This window comes from Culex quinquefasciatus, chromosome 2 (genome assembly GCF_015732765.1).
Source record: "Culex quinquefasciatus strain JHB chromosome 2, VPISU_Cqui_1.0_pri_paternal, whole genome shotgun sequence".
Taxonomy (NCBI): Eukaryota; Metazoa; Arthropoda; class Insecta; order Diptera; family Culicidae; genus Culex; species Culex quinquefasciatus.
Window position 1 is genome coordinate 209,560,087 of NC_051862.1, and position 13,780 is coordinate 209,573,866.

Below are 13,780 nucleotides of genomic sequence, written 5' to 3' on the forward strand. Positions count from 1 at the left end.
TTTGATGATTTTTACGTTCAAGACCTCGCTGGAATGGTGAATTATCCTGTTTACATTTTTCTAACTTTTTAAAGAGATTCCAAAATTCCAAACCCAAGCGATCGGCTCATTTACCTTGATTTCTCGCCACGGGGGCTGTTCATTTTTAAGGAGAAGCATCATAAAAGAGAGGCCTTACGCCAACCCACTGTGACGACACTGGTGGGTGGGCACAGTCAAATTTGTGGGGCGATAAATTTTTACTGTTATGAGCGGTTTTTCCCACGTCCCCCTTCTTTTGTTGTGCTGATTTAAGATTTCCGCCACGTGTGTCATTTTTGCGTGGGAGTTGGAAATGATGGCGGATTGATGAGCTGGAAGGGAGGAGAGTTTTTTTTTATCGAGCATGATGTTGATACTTTATTCCCTGTGACGAGCGTTACGGCAAAGCGAATCGATCGTAAATGGTAATGATCTGGCAATTATGGAGGCGTTTGGATAAGATTATATATACACTGGAGGTTGATGTCGAGCTGATTTTGGAGCAATTTGTGAAGGCATTCCTTATTTACAAAAATATTTGGCATTTTTTTTTTTTTTGCCTCAACTAAAACTGAATGTTGAAATCATTAACTTCTACGACAACCTTTTCCCAGCAAGCAAATATCACCACGCGGCAAATGTCACCCGTTTCACCCGGACTAACTTTGCTTATTTAGGACACCAGACATGAAGTCTGTGTCGACACAGCAGCAACATTCCTGAACTTGACACTTGCACTCGACAAAACTAAAACTCAGTGGGAAAACTTTTCAGCATCATGCTCGGAAAGAGCTGCCGAAACAGTTTTGCACAGTTTTCCACTACTGTTGTTAAGGATTTTTGTTTTCTGTTGGAGTTCGTTTCTGTCCGGGAATTTAGTTTGGAACTTAGGGTAGAGTAGTCATCAATGAGACACGGGGAACAATGATAAAATGGCTCTCACATGTCGTAGTTTCAACCAATCAGGCTCATATTTGGGGGAAAGGTGTGTCTACTGGATACACCGTCTGCCATTATAGTGGCTTTGGTTATGGACGCTCCCTTACAAAGTTATTCATAAATGTTTGATTCTGGGGTGTAAAAGTAAATTTTGGACAAAAAATACTGTTTCGCTCGTAGGCTGCCATTTACACCAAAACTAATATTTCTTCAAATTTCTTTCGACGTTCCATAGGGATTGAGTTGGGCTACAATGTCCCTTGATTAGTTTTGGCCAAAATTTAGAATATACCCAGAATCCAGGGCTGTCTCATTGTTCCCCACTCATTTCAGCCCATGGGTAACAATGAGACACTTCGATTTTTCTTCATTAAACTTTTCAAAATCTATGGAAATCTTCCAAAATATAAATTGAAAGTGATTTTTGGCATATTTATAGAGTTTTAACTTCATTTAACCAGACATACAAAGTTATTTGGTATAAATATATGGATTTTACAAAATTTAAATACTTTTTAGTATAACTTTTGTTAATTAAAGTTTCATGTTGGCAAAATTGCTCTAAAATGTTCAAGGCAAGTCACCTGTAATGGAACAATGCAAAAACATGATGTTTTACTAGAAAAGTATTGATTTTCTCAGAGTGTCTCATTGTTCCCCAGCTGTCTCATTGTTCCTGCCAAGTGCGTCTACAATGAGACAGTTGAATAACTCTGGCTGTAGATGTCGGATCGATCTCATATTTTGGTCAATGTTGGAACACACTAAAAGAAATAAAATGCAACAAAAAGCTCATTAAAACATGCTGATGAAAAAATTAGAAAAATCGTTGAAAGTTGAAAACCAAAAGTGTCTCATTGATGACTACCCTACCCTACTCTTTGTGCACTATTTTCAGCACGAATAACAAACGAAACCTGGTGGAGTTCACCTCCTTAATGATTCATGCTGTTGATTTTGCCCCCTCTTTGTAATGCTTAGTGTTTGTTTTACGTCATTAGTGCAGGGGAAAAAAAGTCCCGCTGGAGTCGTGAAAATTAAAGCCTCATTAAACGCGAGGAAAAATCAAGCGATCGTTAGTGTTTGACCTCTGGCGGATTCGAATTTTAAAGGCTGAAGCAAAAGTTCCCTCCAAAGCTTTCCGGCTTGACGCTCTCGAACGGGATTCATTTAAATGAAATTAAGGCAGCAGGTCCCCCGCCGGATGGAATCAGGATTTGGGAAATTTTGGCCAAACTTTGAATTGGGGTGCGATAAGCTTTGATTTCTGGGCAGGGAGGCAAAGTTTGAGCCGATTAGTGTGGATTAGTTTCGCTTTAGTGGGGGCAATTGATTTGTGAAGACTTCATAAGAACGTTTTTGGAAGTTTCATCGAGTGGAATAATACTTTATTCATTCTGGATATATAACAGATGGTAAACTTTCGACAGTGCTTTAACCAAGCGATCCGACAGAGAATTTGAAGCTTAGCCCCCGGCAACAATCCGCAGCACAATCTCACGGATCCAGTCGGCGTAGAACATCACGTCGACAAACACTTCCGGCAGTTCCGGCTGCTCGCAGTGGTCTCGTTTGCCGGCTTCCAGCAACCCCCTCAAATACACCCCTTGGCCGTCCCCGTAATCGTGGAACAGAGGACTACCCTGAAAGCTCTCCGTGCAGAATTCATCTCCAGCGCCGTTGGAAACCCCCTTGAAGTCACCACAGATGTGACCCCCTGAAGTGATGTCTAGCGGGATTCCTGAGGAGTTCAATCGATCTTCGCAGGATTCGCAACTTTCGGAGTCAATGAAATCGTTAAAGTACTTTTCTGGACCTTGAGTTGGTAGAAGAACGCGCGATCTGGAACCATTTCGAGAGGTGTCCAGGTGAATGCAGAACGGGACACTTTTCAGCGCTTCTTGCAATTGAACAATCGCAACGTTGTTCAATCTTCTCGATGTTTCATACGAGGGATGCACGAAGATCTGTTTGACTTGAGCAGTTTGACCACCACTCGTTCCGAACCTGAAAACGATTGAGAATTCACATGAGCAACTCTACAAATCACTGCACATTGACTTACAAATCAGCCCCGGAAGAGTTCTCCAAGCAGGAAGCGGTCGCCAGCAAAAGTGACGGTTTAATGTGCGCCGCGAAGCATTTCGCCTCCCTTGCACCGCTGGAGATGAACGTGAAGTCGTTGATGAACCGCCGGGCGCAGTGCGCGTTGCCGAGCAGGTTTTTCGTGCGGAAAACGGTGTTGTTTTCGATCCACCCTGTGTAGCGCGCGACGTCCAGCAGTAGAATGCTATTAGGTTGATCTTGTTGAGATATGGTGGTTGTGAGTCCTCGCAGGTACCACGTTTCTTCGTTTTCAACGAAGAATGTACTGTTGAATGCTGGTTGGGAGTTTGTATCAATGCAGATGTAGTTTATTCCGAGGGTGCAGTTCAACTGAAGTTTGTCTACTGATCGCCCAAGATTGGTATTGTTCACACTAAAATCCTTCGGATCACCTCTCCACAGACATATCGGACTCAACATCTCTGTGAATTTCAAGGGAGAGATCAGCTCCAGCAAAGCTATGTTGTTCCTGCCACTAGCTGCATCGAACTTCTCGTGTCGTATGATTCGACCTATTCGTTGGTGGTGTAACAAGCGATACCTTCCCTTCTCCAGAATCTTGAAGGTCAGAATCAACCTGGAAGGATTTCGAATCTCAGCATTCCGGTATACCTTCGCTAGTGATAACAGGAACAGCTCGCTGATGATCGCTACGTCACACAACCGATGTATCCCACTAGCGTTCCGATACACTTCCCCCTGCCAAGGCCACGGTCGTTGTTGTCTGATCTCCGGAAGCAAACCACACGTGGAGAAGTCCTGGTTGAACAGCGCCGTGTCCTCTCCATCCGCACTGATGTTGGTCTTCTTCCTTATCCACGGTAGATAATACGCCACATCAACAAACACAACGAAGCTCTTCGGATCCACCAACCGAGTCTCGGCCTCGATCTTCCCGTTGCTCAGAATCCCTCGCAATCCCCATTTGCCGTCCTTCCCCTCGATGTACAGTCCTCCTCCGCTGTCTCCGGAAGCCGGTGTAGATCCATTCCGGAACCCAGCGCAAAACATCTTCCGATCGTACAGGAATCTCGTGTAATAGTCCGGATCACTATCCCGACAGCGACGTCTCGACACGATCAACATCGGAACGTGCTTCAACGCGCCAGTCAGCTTATGCTCCTCATCCTCACCCCAACCAGCAGAGCTTCCCTTCTTCCCGATGATCAACTCCTCAACGCTACTTCCGCTCCACAAACAAAGCGATTTCACATAGTCCGTAACCTCAAAATCCACCTCCACCTTCAGCAGCGCAATATCATCCTCCAACGTTCTTGTGTTGAACTCCGCATGCCTCACGATCTCCTCAACTCCAACCTCCTGCAGCGAGTGCTCCAAGTTGTACAGATTCGCAATCCCCGCCCGTACCAGCATCTCCTTGGCCCGCAGCGGTCGAGTCTTGTACTCGGGATAGGTACAGTGCGCCGCAGTTAGTACAAACCTGCGCGAGATGATCGTACCCCGCAGGCGTAGTTGGGTTCGGCCTGGTTCACGCTGTGAAACAGGGCCACGTGCCATGGCCACTCGCCAAGGCGGGAGTTCTTCCCGTAGTGAACCAACTCTTTGGCTAGGGTCTTCCGATAGCCACATTCAGCTTCAGTGACGGTTATGATTTTGTAGGTGATTAAAATTACGACCAGGTTCGCAACTTGATTGCGGAACATTATCGCAGGACTGCGATAGAAGTGAACTGCGGTCATGTAACGCCAGTATGCTACTAAAGGCTTTCAGACAGGCTGGCTGGCAAGTGAGCGTTAGATAACGAGATCCTATTAAATGTCGGATTTTGCACGATTTATAATTGCTGCACTGGCATGTTTAGTGAAATTTAGTAGGACTATAAACGTTGCAATTATCTGAATAAAACATTGACTGTTGTATTTGATGGTTATCCTTACAGTCACCGTGAGACTTCTTCAAAATATAACATTAATTCTATAGCTTGTTTTATCCGAATACTTGTAACAGTTCAGCGATCTTACGATTAAAATAGTGCAAATAAAAATGCACATCTCTAGATAATGCCAATGTCATCATAACTCACCACTAAACGCATAATTAATTAGTCCAACCAGCTACGAGAATAATAAAACCAATAAATTCCAGCAAACATTTTTCAAAGTGTCGCGCAGCTATTAAGACGTCACCGAACGTCATCCCCAATGCAATCCACATTGGAGCTCACCGCACACACCTCCAAGCCACCAGCCGGCTTAGAACGTTCGTTTAAAACCAGTTTTTGCGGACGACTACTGCACAGCTCAAGCAAGATTCAGTTGAGACGCAGAACGCTCGTTTGGTGGCACGCGATCGGCGCCGGTTGTTCTGCGACTGAAAGTGAACATTTTGGTCAACGCTCCAAAGTTCGGCGTTCGGCGATAACCTCGCGATCTTCAACTCTACGCAAACGCAACGAAATTGACGCGATAATGAGTACGTGCGACGTTTTCGTCACTCATTCTCCCGTTGAGGCTTCGCCGAACAAGTGTCGTTTGTTTGCGGGATGTTCTGGCTGAAATTCGTTTTATTTACCCTATTTGGAAGATCCGTACTGGGAGGTAGGTCATCACTTCAATAGGTGATCGCAACTGATCAATTACATCCATTTCAGCGGACGACTGTGGCGTACGCATTCCGATCACCCAACAGCTGGTCAGCTTCGGCAATGCTTCGCGTCTTGGAGAATGGCCCTGGCACGTGGCGCTCTTCCACCGGATGAACCGAGCCTCACCGACGTACGCCTGCGGTGGCACGATCGTGGCCAAGAACTACGTCGTGACGGCGGCGCACTGCACTTACCCGCAGAGTCGCGCCCGGCCGCTGAAGATCGCGGAGATGTTGATCCGGGCCGGGATTGCCAACCTGCAGGCGTTGGAGCACTCGCTGCAGCAGGTTGGAGTGGTGGAGATCGTGCGCCATGACGAGTTCAACTCCGATACGGTGGAGAGTGATGTTGCGTTGCTGAGGACGGCGGGGGAGTTTGAGTTTGGGAGTTACGTGAAGCCGATTTGTTTGTGGAGTGGGGTTGATGATGAGAAGGAGGTTGTGGGGAAGGTTGGGACGATCGCTGGGTGGGGAAGGGACGAGAATCAGCAGCTGCCGGATAACTTGAAGCATGCGGGAATGCCGATTGTGTCGAGGAAGACGTGCAGGGATAGCGATCCGCTGTACTATACGCGGTATTTGTACGATCGGAAGACGTTTTGTGCTGGGTTTAGGAACGGGACGTCTCCTGGATTGGGGGATAGCGGTGGAGGACTGTACCTTGAAGTGGGAGGCAAGTGGATCCTTCGTGGGATCGTGAGCAACGGTAAGGTCGTGGCCGAAACGCGTCTGCTGGACACTTCCAACTTCATCGTGTTCACCGATGTGGCGTACTTTATGCCGTGGATCAAACAGAAGTTAAACATCGTTGATGATCTTCCGGGGACAACACCGCTGCAAGACTTTTCCGTTTGTGGGAAGAAGAAAGAGCCACAGTTCAAGCGAACCGGCTTTAAGGAAGAGCGAAAATGGCCCTGGCATGGGGAAGTCTACAGAAACAACACGACTAGACTTGGTGAGGTAGCTGTAATCAGCAATTACTTCATGCTATCACCCGCCGAGGTTTACGATGAAGTTGACGTTCAGCACGCAGCGCAATTGATGGTAAAATTCAAAGTTTTCAAAGACGGTAGAAGCCAAGTCTTCCTGGAGCAACGCATTCAACGGATCATTCGTCACGAAAAGTTACAGAGGGACACCCGACTGAACAATATTGCCCTGCTGGAGCTGAAAGCTCCTCTGAAGTTCACCGAGCTCATACATCCGGTCTGTCTTTGGGGTGGCGATCCTGCCGGTTGGACATTGTCCAGAGTACGAGGATATCTGGACGACTATGATCAAGAAATTTACGGTGAGGAAACCTGTCGTAGGATCTACAATGTTCCAGAGGAAGCTCTTGGCGGTAGAGGATTCTGCTATCAAATCTCAACGTACGGATTCAGTGGAATGCTTGGAGATCTGCTGTTCCTGAAGCACGGTGAATCCTGGTATCTGCGAGGTATAACCTACAGCTTGATTAAGGAGCAATCAGTATTTGAAATTCTGCTTGCTGATGTTGCTCACTACAAGTCCTGGATTGACAAAAATGCAGTAGTAAAGTCGACAGATTTACTTGACGTTGGAAAGTGTTCCCAGACATCGTACAGCCAGTGGATGTACCAGATCAAAAGCAGCTACCAGTTTCAGTGCTACGCTTCCTTGATCTCGCCAACCCTACTAGTAACGACTGCGTCCTGTGTAGACGGATTGCCTTTAGAATCTTTGTAAGTTTCCAAATCACCAACTGTACCCAAAATCTCATCCTCACCTTTCTTCCAGGAAAATTGTCAACGACCACTTCGGAACCATTGCAACGGCAGGCAAAATCCACGTCCACCCGTCCTTCAACAACCTCCTCCTCTCCAACAACATCGCCCTCATCCAACTGGCCCAACCCCTCCCAAAACAGCCCATCTGCCTACCCAAAGCAACCCTAAAACCATCCCAACTACCCCTCCAATCCGTCAGCTGGCAGTCCGCCTATTCCCGCGCCAATCCGGTGGCCTTCCACGTGGCCAACTTCACCACAACCAACGTGGGCGGCTGTGCCGATCGTTGGCGCCGCGAGGGTGCCCAGGTGGACACCGCCGGCGGTCACATCTGTGGCCAGATGGTGGGCATCGAGCAGGGCTTCTGGTTCTACTGTGAGTCGAACCTGCACGGCGCTCCGCTGGTGTACCGCGTGGGGGAGGAGGTGCTGCTGCGCGGAGTGCTGGACATTGGGAAGGCCAACCATTGTGCGAGGGATGATTTGCCGGAGGTGTACGTGGATCTGCTGCACTATGCCGATTGGATCGTGGAAGTTGGGGTGGGGGAAATCGGGTTGTCGGTGGTTCCGGTTCCGGAGGGTAGGGTTGAGTGGAGAAGACAGAAGGGTGATTAAATTACTTGACAGACTGTTTATTTCAAAAGAAATTCCTTATCACTTACAAGTAGTATTCAACAAATGATAAGCGCATTAAAAACCACGTCGAATAGTCTACTTCTGGAAAATGTTGTGGAACGTGATTGTCAGTTTCATTGTCACTGTCATCTTCTGTAAGAGCATCACTGCAAGTCCCAGCAATCAACAAACGGAATGTGGTCAACGAAAGCAGCTAGCTCGGGAGTTGATATACCACGGCCACCAATCCCGATCGGGAGAATGGCCTTGGCATGTCGCAGTGTTCCATAAAATCAACGCGCAAGCTGACTCAAGTTACGCCTGTGGAGGTACGATCATATCGCGGAAGTTTGTACTAACTGCGGCGCACTGTACCTATCCCGAGTACAAGACTCGACCGCTGCGGGCCAATGAGATGCTGGTACGGGCGGGGACTGCGAATCTGTACAACTTGGAGCACTCGCTGCAGGAGGTTGGAGTTGAGGAGATCGTGAGGCATGCGGAGTTCAACACAAGAACGTTGGAGGATGATATTGCGCTGCTGAAGGTGGAGGTGGATTTTGAGGCTACGGACTATGTGAAATCGCTTTGTTTGTGAAGTGGAAGTAGCGTTGAGGAGCTGATCATCGGGAAGAAGGGAAGCTCTGCTGGCTGGGGTGAGAATGAGGAACATAAGCTGACTGGCGCGTTGAAGCACGTTCCGATGTTGATCGTGTCGAGACGTCGCTGTCGGGATAGTGATCCGGACTATTACACGAGATTCCTGTACGATCGGAAGATGTTTTGCGCTGGGTTCCGGAATGGATCTACACCGGCTTCCGGAGACAGCGGAGGAGGACTGTACATCGATGGGAAGGACGGCAAGTGGGGACTGCGAGGGATTCTGAGCAACGGGAAGATCGAGGCCGAGACTCGGTTGGTGGATCCGAAGAGCTTCGTTGTGTTTGTTGATGTGGCGTATTATCTACCATGGATTAGGAAGAGCAGCAACATCAGTGCGGATGGAGAGGACACGGCGCTGTTCAACCAGGACTTCTCCACGTGCTTCCGGAGGTCAGACAACAACGACCGTGGCCTTGGCAGGGGGAAGTGTATCGGAACGCTAGTGGGATACATCGATTGTGTGACGTAGCGATCATCAGCGAGCTGTTCTTGGTATCGCCAGCAAAGGTATATCGGAATGCAGAGATTCGGAATCCCTCCAAGTTGATACTGACCTTCAAGATTCTGGAGAAGGGAAGGTATCGCTTGTTGCACCACCAACGAATAGGTCGGATCATACGACACGAGAAATTCGATGCAGCTAGTGGCAGGAACAACATAGCTTTGCTGGAGCTGATCTCTCCCTTGAAGTTCACTGAGATGCTGCGTCCGATATGTCTATGGAGAGGTGATCCGAAGGATCTTGTTGTAAACAATACCAATCTTGGAAGATCAGTAGATAAACTTCAGTTGAACTGCACCCTCGGAATCAACTACATCTGTATTAATACAAACTCTCCACCAACTTTCAACAGTACATTCTACGTTGAAGATGAAGAAACGTGGTATCTACGAGGACTAACAACCACCATATCTCAAGAAGATCAACGTAGCAGCATTCTTCTGCTAGACGTCGCACGCTACACAGGGTGGATCGAGAACAACACCGTTTTCAGCACGAAAAATCTGCTCAACAATGTTGATTGCTCCTTACCGTTCATATCTACAAGAGCTGGTGAAATAAAGTGCTTTGCTACGCTCGTCAGTCCATCACTCATGCTGACTCTAGCTTCATGTCTTGAGAACTCCTCTGTTCCGGATTTGTAAGTTGTTTAATCATTACATTGGTAACTTCTCTGTACAACCCTTATTCATTTCAGGTACGGCACAAGTGGTGACCAAACCTCTCATATCTTGCCATCGTTCAGCTCGACAGACCTCTGGACACCACTCCCTTCTGCGTTCTCTTCGACACCTCCCGAACTGGTTCCCGACTCAGACTGCTTCTCCCCACTAAAACTCACAAGAAATACTTCTTTGACCTAGACGAGCGTCAACCCTGCAACGAGGGTCACGTCTGCGGACACTTCAGAGGAATCGCCAGGTATTCCGGTGATCCCTCCTGCAAAGGCAACTTTCACGGTAGTCCTCTGTTCCATGACTTTGGAGACGGCCGTGGGGTGTATCTTCGCGGGTTGCTGGTCGCTGGCAAAGAAGATCACTGCGAGCAACCCGAGTTGCCGGAAGTTTTTGTCGACGTGATGTTCTACGCAGGCTGGATTCGGGGCACCGTACTGAGGATTCTAGCGTAGGAGTTAATAAACGTTTGACCGCAATCATTGTATAACTTTGGTGTATCTATCACTTGCGCTAACCAAAATTTGCGTCAAAAAAGACCGCCAATAAATCTCGGCATCGCGTCAGTCTAGCACCGGGGGACGACAACCATCGATCACTCCCAGCTGTGGGTGGGTCGAGCAACAATTGGCCAAAACGAAGACCAATTAAATCGAGCTCGGAATCGTATCTATCTGTGGGGCGTTAAGCTTCGTCCTGGCCAGATAAAATGGATTACTTCTTGGAAGCGGAAAAAAACAACTCCGCTCGATACTAAATCCTTCCTCAATGTGATGACCCACTTTTGGCGAGAAGGCGGCAGGGAAATTCGGGAGGAAAATGGTGGCTCCTTCGAGCAAGAAAAGCCATTCGGTTTAATTAATCAATTATGTCTGGATCGCTCAGCAGAGATTGGGGGAACGTGGGCAAGAAAATGCAGGAAAGTCACTTTTTGCTGGTGGTCTTTAAGCGGCCATTAGGATGGCTCGATTTCGGATGAAGATATGGAATGGTATCGAGATGATTACGGTTCTTTGGTGGAATATTTGTTAAATACTATTTTCTAAAATAGCTTCATCTAATTGTATCATGATTTCTATTAGGATATAACAAAATATATCAATTTTGCGGATATTTCATGCCACGATACTTAAACCTCCACTTCGATTAACCAAGTTCAACCAACTGCTACAAATCAAAGACTCAATATCCGCTCGGGAAACCCCATCGAAACTCAATTGTTTCTGCTCGACGACGACGTCCATAAATAAGATGCAAACGCCTTCGCCGCATGCATAAATCTGCCACTTTCCTGGAACCGGAATCCAATCCTAGGCCACAGCTGGAGCCCGTCGTCGGCATCGTGTCCTTTAACCGTCGTCGCGTCAGTAACAAGAAAAAAAAAACGTTTGGCCCTTTCAATATCTTTATCGGAGAGGTCGGATCCTTCGTCGACGACGAGTTCGATGAACCTCGTGGATTTCTTGGAAAAGAATTGAATCATTAATCATTAATGGTTTTTTTCATCAATAGAAATTCAATTTTCCATAAAAGCTTCTCATGACGTGAATCGCTGAATGATTTTCGAGCAAAAATAACAGCAAATTTCTCGGAAAGTAAACGATATTGCTCCGGCCAGATTCAATTATCTGACTAACCAACCGTAAATAAATATATACATCTCAAAAGTCCCCGGCAACAGCGTCGTCGTCGGCGGTGCTGACGTCGACCTCGTCGGATCCTCCGGGGCCGGTCGGTGTTGTTCGACATGCTCCAGTGGACCAGCAGCGTTTTCGGGGTCGTCATCGTCGTTAATGCCCCGAGGTCACCAACCAACCCCATCGAACAGCGGCAACTTTGGTCGAAACCACTTTATTATGACCCTGTGAGGCTTCCTGGAAGATGGGTTTTGCTTTCCCGCGAAAGCTTTACTCAGCTGTGTTGTTCTGGTTGATTCGCGGAAAATCTGTAGCGTTTTCATTTAAATTTGACTGTTGATTCAATACTATAATAACTTTCAACAATGCTGCAATGACCACCGTTCCTAAATAAATCCCATATCAATTTTCCTCTCACACACACACACCCTCATAATCTCTTCATTACAAATGCCAAATTCAATCAGCGCCGAGGAAGAAAAAAATCGATTTCGGGGGGTTTGCCATCACAGTCAATTGGTTTCAAATTTAACTCCATAGACGAGGAATCCAATCCACTGCCACCATCCCCCTAGAATTATTCATATCCCATTACATGCTCGTTTAAGCTTCGCAGCATCCGCGCGACCTGCCTCCCAGCAACAAAGCTCCCCTCAAATCCCACTCCCTGGCTGATGGGATCGATCTGTGATATTGATAGTAGGGTGAGTGATGCAAAAATTGACGAAAAATTCGAAATTTGTCGTAAATTGTATGTGATAAAAGCATCTCCGTAAAGCGTAGGTGGCTTCTTGTCATCACAAGAAAAATTATAAGATACTTGAATGGTTGAAATTCTTAAGTTGAAACTCTACTTTTTTGTTTCCGTTATAGCGTATATAAGCCATGGACTGATTTTCTTAACCAAAAAGTCATCATATTATTAAAAAAAAACATTATCTTTGAAAATTTAGTTATTTTTTATTTAATATAAAGGATTTTAAAAGTTATGACCCAGAAAAGGTACACAAAATTTAACAGTGATGTAATTTTTTTGGTATTTGATTTTAAAAGTGCGTAATATTGAATATTTAACCCTTTTCAAATGTTAGTCTTGATTTAAAAAAATTGAAAATATTATTTTCGAAAACATCGGAAAATGCTGAGAAAACGACGTTAGAAAATGGTGGGCTGTTTGGATAATACTTGGAAAACAACAATTTTCATGTTTTTAAACCTTTGCATGGCAATATCTTAGCAACTAAGGGTCTTATCAACAAAGTTCAAAATCGCAAAATGTAGAGAATTTTCTCAGCTTTCTAATTTTTTTTTTTTCAAAAGTGGGCAAATATGTGCACTAATTTAAAATAATGAAAAACTGCGACTGTTTTCAAAAAAGTTACTTAAAAATGGCTTTAATTTGAAAACGGTGCACTTTATCAAAATTTCACTCAAACTTTTTTTTTACTTTTTGATTGCAAATTTAATTTTACATCGAAAAATGAAGTTGAAAAATGTTTGTGACCGTTATTTCGATTTTTTGAAAAAATATGTGTTGATTAAAAAATTCATAACACGGTTAAAGATTTTTTGCACAACCTGAAAATTTCTGAAAAGTTGGCATTTTATGTCCTCTAAAACGTATCGTAAAAAAAAATAAAAATAGTATTTTTTGCAAATCAAGTTTTAGTGACAAAAAGTTAAATAAGAAATCACCAAAATTTGGTTTAACCGTGTATCATTTTTTTCAGTGTAGTCCATATCCATACCTACAACTTTGCCGAAGACACCAAATCGATCAAAAATTTCTTTCAAAAGATACGAATTTTTGAATTTTCATACATCGTTTTTGTATGGATAGCTGCCAAATTTGTATGGAAAATTATATGGACAAACTAATGATGCAAAATGGCTTCTTTGGGCATATAGAATAACCAAAAAAAATTCAATCGGATTGCTCAATGAGAATTGCTCAGTAATATTATTGTTTGAAACATGTTTCATTAACTATTGCATACACTTTTTCTGATAATTTTTATTCAGTAGTATTTGAAAAAATAGACGCGTAAAAAATCTTCTTTTTAAAGTCGTAGCCTAGTTTTTCTTGTTATAATCGAATTTAAAGTGTTAAAATTTTATTTTAAAGGCAAATAAGATCGCTTTGGTTGCTATCATAGTTTTTTTTTCGAAAAATCAATGTTTTTATTTTGTTAACTGAGTTATTTTTTTAGTTTTTTAACAAAATACATATAACTTGATAACATTGTTTAAAAGTCAGATTTTTACTTAAAAT

General features: G+C 44.9%; 5 protein-coding genes across 5 annotated transcripts in view; 3 read left to right on the forward strand and 2 right to left on the reverse strand.

The window, feature by feature from the left end:
• LOC119766616 (potassium voltage-gated channel protein Shaw-like) overlaps positions 1 to 13,780 on the forward strand; it is a 174,846-nt gene that overhangs the window by 54,671 nt on the left and 106,395 nt on the right. The window lies entirely within an intron of this gene.
• Positions 2,322 to 3,814, reverse strand: LOC6053608. Its single transcript, XM_038251567.1, has 2 exons — positions 3,026 to 3,814; positions 2,322 to 2,967 (listed from the first exon to the last, which is right to left on the reverse strand). The coding sequence occupies exons 1-2, from the start codon at positions 3,484 to 3,486 to the stop codon at positions 2,427 to 2,429; spliced, it is 1,002 nt and encodes a 333-aa protein (XP_038107495.1). The 5' UTR covers positions 3,487 to 3,814; the 3' UTR covers positions 2,322 to 2,426.
• Positions 3,525 to 4,864, reverse strand: LOC119766484 (serine protease gd-like). The gene is made up of 2 exons (XM_038251057.1): positions 3,679 to 4,864; positions 3,525 to 3,578 (listed from the first exon to the last, which is right to left on the reverse strand). The coding sequence occupies exons 1-2, from the start codon at positions 4,654 to 4,656 to the stop codon at positions 3,525 to 3,527; spliced, it is 1,032 nt and encodes a 343-aa protein (XP_038106985.1). The 5' UTR covers positions 4,657 to 4,864.
• LOC6053607 (transmembrane protease serine 9) lies at positions 5,102 to 8,036 on the forward strand. Its single transcript, XM_038251564.1, has 3 exons — positions 5,102 to 5,624; positions 5,678 to 7,373; positions 7,429 to 8,036. Exons 1-3 carry the CDS (start codon positions 5,570 to 5,572, stop codon positions 8,030 to 8,032), a joined length of 2,355 nt encoding a protein of 784 aa, XP_038107492.1. The 5' UTR covers positions 5,102 to 5,569; the 3' UTR covers positions 8,033 to 8,036.
• Positions 8,142 to 10,355, forward strand: LOC119766485 (trypsin-4-like). Its single transcript, XM_038251058.1, has 3 exons — positions 8,142 to 8,597; positions 8,640 to 9,837; positions 9,895 to 10,355. Exons 1-2 carry the CDS (start codon positions 8,142 to 8,144, stop codon positions 9,162 to 9,164), a joined length of 981 nt encoding a protein of 326 aa, XP_038106986.1. The 3' UTR covers positions 9,165 to 9,837; positions 9,895 to 10,355.

Coding starts and splice junctions, on each gene's coding strand:
- LOC119766484 (XM_038251057.1), bottom strand. CDS start 4,656: ATGTGGCTATCGGAAGACCCTAGCCAAAGAGTTGGTTCACTACGGGAA. Junction 3,579..3,678: donor TCCTGTTATCACTAGCGAAG/GTATACCGGAAT, acceptor ACCAACGAATAG/GTCGAATCATACGACACGAG.
- LOC6053608 (XM_038251567.1), bottom strand. CDS start 3,486: ATGTTGAGTCCGATATGTCTGTGGAGAGGTGATCCGAAGGATTTTAGT. Junction 2,968..3,025: donor AACTCTTCCGGGGCTGATTT/GTAAGTCAATGT, acceptor AATCGTTTTCAG/GTTCGGAACGAGTGGTGGTC.
- LOC119766485 (XM_038251058.1), top strand. CDS start 8,142: ATGTTGTGGAACGTGATTGTCAGTTTCATTGTCACTGTCATCTTCTGT. Junction 8,598..8,639: donor AGGTGGAGGTGGATTTTGAG/GCTACGGACTAT, acceptor TGAAGTGGAAGT/AGCGTTGAGGAGCTGATCAT.
- LOC6053607 (XM_038251564.1), top strand. CDS start 5,570: ATGTTCTGGCTGAAATTCGTTTTATTTACCCTATTTGGAAGATCCGTA. Junction 5,625..5,677: donor TGGAAGATCCGTACTGGGAG/GTAGGTCATCAC, acceptor CATCCATTTCAG/CGGACGACTGTGGCGTACGC. Junction 7,374..7,428: donor GGATTGCCTTTAGAATCTTT/GTAAGTTTCCAA, acceptor CCTTTCTTCCAG/GAAAATTGTCAACGACCACT.